Source organism: Piliocolobus tephrosceles, chromosome 3 (assembly GCF_002776525.5).
Source record: "Piliocolobus tephrosceles isolate RC106 chromosome 3, ASM277652v3, whole genome shotgun sequence".
In the NCBI taxonomy this organism is placed as follows: domain Eukaryota; kingdom Metazoa; phylum Chordata; class Mammalia; order Primates; family Cercopithecidae; genus Piliocolobus; species Piliocolobus tephrosceles.
Window position 1 is genome coordinate 139,289,735 of NC_045436.1, and position 7,882 is coordinate 139,297,616.

Below are 7,882 nucleotides of genomic sequence, written 5' to 3' on the forward strand. Positions count from 1 at the left end.
GGGGTTAAGCAGGAGGGCGAAAATGAGGAGGAGGAGAGTGAGGAGGCATGGCGTGTTCTGTGAATTTCTGGCTATTGTAGCCATTTAGTAAGTTTGCAGTCTGTCTGTAGAGTCAACGCATTGAATATTTGTGAAGAGTAGAAAAGTTAACATTTATTACATGCTTACCTTGTTGTTGTTTTGTTTTGGATTATCACACGTAATATTGAGGCAAAAAGAGGTTAAATAATTGCCCCAAGTTCATATAGCTAATCCGTGGCAAAGCCGGGATTCGAATTCAGATATCGTGATATCAAAACTCACATTCCTGAACACCACTCTAAGGGGTGATGTAGCCAAACATTCAAAGCGGAAGGAATTGAATGAAGATTAGACATCAATGCATTTTTTTTTTTTTTCTCTCTCTCTCTCTCCCTCTCTTTCCAGGCTTCTTTGCAACAAAATAGACCAGTAGCTGCAGTCACCTGCAATCCTTCATGATGTTTCCCTTGGCCAGAAATGGACTAAGCAGTCTCAAGATTCAAAGCATTCTGCAAAGTATGGCAAGACAGAGCCATGTAAAACACTCACTAGATTTTCATGATAAATACGGTAATGCTGTGCTAGCCAGTGGAACCGCTTTCTGTGTTGCTGCATGGGTTTTTACAGCCACTCAGATTGGAATAGAATGGAACCTATCCCCTGTTGGCAGAGTTACCCCAAAAGAGTGGAAACATCAGTAACCATCACAGGTGCTGTAATGACAGAATTGTTTCAAAAACCAACTTGTCATGTAAGCACTCTACTGCTTATTAAAATATAGCACAATTGAAAAAAATAAAATGTGTTTTAAATCTTTAAAAAGTCATTGCAAAAGGTCATTATATTGCCTGGAAACCATACAATAGTAGTGGCTATAGATTACAGGGGATTGTGAATAGCAAATATTTCAATGTAGGATTAATAAAACATGTATTCCTCTGGTTTAGTGACTTACACCAGGTATCTTTCCATGAATATACACATATATGTAATTTACAAATTAATTTATTTGGCTGGAAAATCCTATTGAATCTTCCTTGAAACTCTACAGATGTTTCTTGACTTGGGGTTACATCCCAGTAAACCCATTGCAAATTGAAAATATTGTAAGTTGAAAATACAATTAATACCCTACATACCCATTGTAAAGTCAAAAAGTTGATCCATTGTATGTCCAGATGCTCCTCTATTTATGTTACATCTAGATAGATAAACCCCTCAAAGTCAAAAAATCACAGGCTGAACTATCCTACGTAGGGGACTATCTGTGTTCAGAAACTGACCATTTTTCACGTCCTTCATCATTCCCACCCTGGTCTGGACCATTATATTCACTGAGATTATTATAAAAACTTTCTAACCAGCCTTCTTGTCTCTGTAGTTTCTGTCCTCCAAACCTGCCCCCCACCACCACACAGAATCTTTTTTCAGCTCATCTGCCCGTGTTCATTTTAAAACGTAGTCTAGTGATGTGACTCTTCATTCAAAACCTGATTCTCATTTCATTCCAGAGTTAATGCTAAAGTCCTTAGAAAGGTACACAGGTCCCCTCAATGCCACACTGGCCAGTTTACCTCCTGCATCAACAGGTTGCTACTGTCTCCTCCCTCTGGGTGGCATGCACTTCTGGATTCTATATGACTCTCTCACACCTTTCTGGGGTTTGTTCATGTCATCTTTTCAGAAGAGGCCTTTATCCTTTCTAAAATTGCAGCCTTTATTTTGACCTGGCTTTCTCTCTCTTGCTTCTTTACTTTTTCCTATATCACTTACCATAATCTCACTTAATATGTATATGTTTATTTATTTATTTGAGATGCAGTCTCATTCTGTCACCCAGGCTGGAGTGCAATGGCACAATCTCAGCTCACTGCAACCTCTGCCTCCTGGGTTCAGATGATTCTCCTGCCTCAACCTCCTGAGTAGCTGGAATTAGAGGCACCGGCCATCAAGCCCAGCTAATTTTTGTATTTTCAGTAGAGATGGGTTTTCACCATGTTGGCCAGGCTGGTCTCGAACTCCTGGCCTCAAGTGATTCACCCGCCTCAGCTTTCCAAAGTGCTGGGATTACAGGCGTGAGCCACCGCACCCGGCCAACTCTTAAAATACATTTAACTTATTTGTTTATTGTCTGTGTACAAAACTCCATAAAAGCATAGGTTTTGCAGATTTTTTTGTAAGTTTTTCACAGGACTTGGTGGCTTTAAACTAGTTTGAATTAATGCATTAATGAGTGGCTTTAGGTAATTCGGAGTCCCCATCAGTCTGAAATTAAGAATTTGCTTGTCATTGTGGGTTGCAGTGATTATTGGAAGGCATATTAGTTCTATATTGCTGTTTTGCAAATTATTCCAAAACTCTGTGGCTTTAAACAACACTTGCTATCTCATAGTTTCTGTGGGTCAGATTTGAGCATGACTTACTTAGTTGGGTGCTTCTGGCTCAAGATCTGACATTTCTACAATCAAACTGCCAGACAGGGCTGCGATCATCTCAAGGCACAACTAGAGGAAGAAGCACATTTAAACTCACTCATAAGAATGTTGACTGGCCTAATGATCTTGCTGAATGTTGACTGGAACATCATTCCTTTGTCATGTGGGTCTCTCCATAGAGCAACTGATGATACAGTAGCTGTCATCAGTTAGAGTGAAAGAGGGTACCCAAGACAGGAGCTTTTTGTAACCTAATCTTACACGTGACATATCACCCCTACCACATTCTGTTCACAAGAAATGAGTCATCAAATCAAGCTGATACACAAGGGGAGGAAATCATACAAGGGCATGATTACCTGATGGCAGGAACCACTTGGGACTATCTTGGGGAGTATTTACCACAGTTGGCAGTACAGACCTCCTCCTGTCACTGGATAACCAACTTCAATCAGTCTGTTTCTCAAGCTCTGTTATATATTAGTATCATTATTCTCTAGATAGAGATCATTACATGTGCCCAGCCCCATTTTTACTATTTGAAAGTTTCTCTATGGTCCCTCCTTGATGTGAAATTGGTAGGTCTTAGGGATTGCCCATTTACAGTATTTCTAAATCATTCTCCAAACTGGTTAAATGGTTTACAGTCTCACCAGCAATGTAAATAACTTCCTCTTGTTCTACCTTCAGACTTACTCTTAGAGTTGTCAAATATTTTAATATTTTTGTTCTTTCGATGAGTGTGAAATAGTAGCTCATGGCTGGGCGCGCTGGCCCACACCTGTAATCCCAACACTTTGGGAGGCCAAGGTGGGCGGATCACGAGATCAGGAGTTTAAGACAGGCCTGGCCAATGTGGTGAAACCCCGTCTCCACTAAAAATACAAAAAATTAGCCGGGCATAGTGGTGGGTGCCTGTAGTCCCAGCTACTCCGGAGGCTGAGGCAGGAGAATGGCATGAACCAGGGAGGCTGAGGTTGCAGTGAGCTGAAATCACACCACTGCACTCCAGCCTGGGCGACACAGTGAGACTTCATCTCCAAAAAAAAAGAAAAAAAAATGACCCGAGCATGGTGGCATGTGCCTCTAGTCTAGTCCCAGCTACTTGGGAGGCTGAGGCAGGAGAGTCGCTTGAACCCAGGAGGCGGAGGTTGCAGTGAGCCAAGATTGCACTACTGTATTCCAGCCTGGATGACAGAGCAAGACTCTGTCTCAAAAATAATAATAATAATAATAATAATAATAATAATAATAGCTCATGTTTTAACTTGTATTTCTCTGATTACTAATGAGGCTGGATATCCTGTGTTAGCTCTTTCCTTTCTTCTATTTTGTGATTTTTCTGTTTGTCCATGTTGCTGCTTTTCTATTTGGTATTTGTCTTATTCATAGATTTTTTTTTGTATATTTTGCATACTAATTGTATCAGTCAGGATTTAATGAGTGAGGCAGAACCAGTATGAATAGTATGCAATACAGGATTAATTATGGGAATTAAAATGAATGCAAATATGGGAACTGGGGGAGAACTCTTTACAATGCTATTGCCTCCATGTTTGGTATTGAATGGTTCTCGGTAAAGGAAGAAAACTGTATGTGAAGTAGCAAAGAGCTAGGACCAACTTAAATTGGGAACACTGAAATCAGGAATACAAATTGGAACGTGTGCCTTTTTCTCACTATCTAAGATGACATGGATGACCTGCAGGAGAAGTTGATGCCCTTCACTACAGAGCTGTATATTCAACTGGCCCAGAATTCAAAAAAGCTGAAGGAGAACAATTGGTGGGATTTTGAATAGCTGTCAGTGCAGCAGGCCAGCAGATCAGCAACAAATTGCATAAGTTGCCACAGTGTTGGTGCTCTATGCCCACTTTCTAAATATAAAATGGTTGGTGTTTCATGTTCATCTTTCTTATCTCATACATTTTTTCTTATTCTTGTGGCCAACTCTAATCTGAAAATATAAGGGAAGGATGTAAGTAGTTCAAGCTTAGCAAAATTGACACTCAAAGAGCCACAGTAATCTAACCTGTGTCAACTCCATATCGGTGTACATCTTTTCTAAACATACCTGTATTTCCAACAAAGACAGTAGCAACACATGCTTCTGCTAGCATGAGGGCACCTTGCCTCATAAGACTAAAAATACACTGTTTCCCCTTACCCTCGGGGTGGTACTCTTAATTTCCAGTTTAATGACACCATTGCTATGATCCATAGTTGACAACTAAGACTTCTAGAACAGCAAAACCTAAAGTAATGGAAACAAGAAACAAATGTTTCTCTAGTGGATCGCAAGGGATAATAGTGAAAGGAACCACTCACATATTCACCTCTTGATTCTCGGATCTATAAACCTTGGGTCTGGGAAAATAGCACCATGTATTTTTGCTTATTTAGAGCATATTCAGCATTCTGGGAGACATTACCTCAGCCTTGCAAGGTGGTATTATCCATCTGTTACTGTAACTAACACTTCAAAAGGTTATTACTCCATTCTGTCAGTGATGGGAAACATGGCAATACCAGTGACTCCCATAAACATGAGCTGATTGCTGCACTCATTTGCTGTAAAATGAGTTTCTTCACCAAAGTAAGTAATGCATGGTATACCATGATGCTGAATAAGGCATTTTTGCAAGTCCATGGATTTAAGAAGAGTTTTAGGAAGAGTAGGTGAATCTACACACTTAGTAGATGTACATTCATGCAAAAACAAAGTGCTGCCTTTTCAACAATAGAAATGGTCCAATGGAATCAACCTGACACTGATGGCTGCATGATCCCCTACCTTTCCCCAAGAAATGGTGCCAAATGGAGATGCAGTGTTGGTCTGTCCATTTGGTAGGTTGGGAACTTAGCAGTGGCTATAGCCAGACTAGCCTTGATAAGGGAAACTTCATGTTGTTGAGCCCATGCCCAACCTCCATTTCTGCTGACATGGTCATTTTGTCTCTGAGGAATTGTGAAAACACAGGATTGCTAGGAAAGGCTGAAGGACATAAGGATGGGTCATCTTGTCCACCTGATTATTGAGATACTCCTCTGTCGATTATCCTTTTGGTGAGCATTGCTATGCAACATGAATATCTTCTTCTCTGTGCCCATTTGGAGAAGTCTGTTCACAAAATCCATTCCCAGACTTCTTTTCACACATTTTGCAATAGTGTCTTTCCTAATTTCCCAACCATCCTGTCAAGCCACTGGCTGGAACCCATGACTCAGTGTAGAATTGTATCTTTGGCCATCTCTCCCTCCAGGCAAAATGAACAACCATGTACATTATTTAATGCACTGCCCACCAGGAAAATTTCCCTTTTCCTTTAGGGCCAAAATGGAGTTAAATTACATGGCTGAAGCTGTCTACTTTCAGGTATGGTCAGCATATCTTGCAGAACCAGACTTGAATTTTTTCTTCTTTGGACAGCTCATAATAGGAAGTCCTATTTGTAAACTTTAGGTTCAAAGTGACATGAAACTTTCTCAGACATACAGCTTACAAAGAATGGAGCCAGTACTCAAGCCCAGATTTCTCTGGCTTTAGAATCTGTTCTTTTACTTGCAAGTTACACTGTTTGCCAGTCTTTCTTCATATATATAAGTGGCAAGTTCTGAAGAAGGATTCAACTGGAGCTAGAAAAGACAGGAAGTCGTTGTAGATTGTTGTAAAAACTATGGAAGTGAATAAGATCAAGAGAGTGCATCAGCCTGCAAATGGAGATATAAAATGCATATGGAATGTAATGAGCTTTTTGGTTGGTTTTTTTTGTTGTGGTTTGTTTGTTTTTTGAGACGGAATCTCAGCTAACTGCAACATTTGCCTCCCAGGTTCAGGTGATTCTCCAGCCTCAGCCTCCCAAGTAGCTGGGGTTACAGGCACGCAACACCACACCCAGCTAATTTTTGTATTTTTAGTAGAGACAAGGTTTTGCCGTGTTAACCAGGCTGGTCTCGAACTCCTGACCTCCAGTGATCCACCCACCTCGGCCTCCCAAAGTGTTGGGATTACAGATATGAGCTGCCGCACCCAGCCTGGTTTTTGTTTTCAAACAGTCTTGCTGTGAGGCCTAGGCTAGAGTGCAGTGGTGCTATCTTGGCTCCCTTGGTTCAAGTGATTCTCATGCCTCAGCCTCCCTAGTTGCTGGGACTACAGGTATGTACTACTATGCCTGGTTAATTTTTTGTATTTTTAGTAGAGACAGGGTTTCACCCTGTTGCCCAGGGAGGTCCCAAACTCCTGAGCTCAGGCAGTCTGCCTTCCTCGGCCTCCCAAAGTACTAGGATTACAGGTATGAGCCACCACGCCTGGCCATAGTGAGCGTTTTTAAATGATAATTTATTTCTTAAATTTATTTTGAATATTTTCTGATTTGAAATTAGGATTAAAGTCTACCTCTTTGAGTTTATATATGTATATATGTAAGTTCATATCTGGGGAAGAGATAGAGAAAGAATGTGCATGTGTATGTATCTGTCTTTATAGATAGATAGGAATAGATATACATGTATACATAGGCATAGGTTTTTGTTTTTTTTTTTTTTTTGAGACACAGTCTCACTCTGTTGCCCAGGCTGGAGTACACTGTCACGATCTCGGGTCACTGCAACTTCTGCCTCCCGGATTCAAGGGATTCTCATGCCTCAGCCTCCCAAGTAACTGGGATTACAGGCATGCACCACCATGCCTGGTTAATTTTTGAAATTTTAGTAGAGATGGGGTTTTACCATGTTGGCCAGACTGGTCTCAAACTCCTGACCTCAAGTGATCCACCCACCTCAGCCTCCCAAAGTGCTGGGATTACAGGTATGAGTCACCACACCTGGCCTACACGTCTGTATTTTTAGGATTAAAATTATTTTAGGAGCATATATATGCTTAAAATTATGATTACATCTAAATTTTTGGTCACAGATTTCTTATAATGAAACTCATGTTGATTTTATCTACTGTTTCTTTTCTTTTTTCTTTTTCTTTTTCTTTTTTTGAGAAAGAGTCTCACTCTGTCACTCAGGCTGGAGTGCAATGGCACACCACAACCTCCGCCTCATGAGTTCAAGCAATTCTCCTGCCTCAGCCTCCTGAGTAGCTGAGATTAAAGGCATATGGCACCACACCCTGCTAATTTTTTGTATTTTTAGTAGAGATGGGTTTCACCATGTTGGTTACGATGGTCTCAATCTCCTGACTTCAGGTGATCCTCCCTTCTCAGCCTCCCAAAGTGCTGGGATTATAGGCATGGGCCACCGTGTCTAGCCAGTTTTTTTTTTTTTTTTTTTTTTTTTTACTGTTTCTAACCTTTCTTACTGGAAATTTTATTCAGGCCATATGTAAAACATAAAAAATATAAAAAATGTGGGGTCCTTTCCAATACGGCTGAATAGGAACAGCTCTGGTCTGCAGCTCTGAGCATGATCGATGCAGA

At 40.7% G+C, this 7,882-nt stretch overlaps 1 protein-coding gene across 1 annotated transcript; it reads left to right on the top strand.

Annotated features, from left to right (window-relative positions):
• The first annotated feature begins 440 nt into the window (after positions 1-440).
• Positions 441-837, top strand: LOC111550927 (cytochrome c oxidase subunit 7B2, mitochondrial). The gene has a single exon (XM_023224688.1). The coding sequence runs from the start codon at positions 477-479 to the stop codon at positions 720-722; it is 246 nt and encodes an 81-aa protein (XP_023080456.1). The 5' UTR covers positions 441-476; the 3' UTR covers positions 723-837.
• The last annotated feature ends 7,045 nt before the right edge of the window (positions 838-7,882 follow it).

Bases quoted from the DNA above. Each gene is read 5' to 3' on its own strand.
- LOC111550927 (XM_023224688.1), top strand. From the start codon at position 477: ATGATGTTTCCCTTGGCCAGAAATGGACTAAGCAGTCTCAAGATTCAA.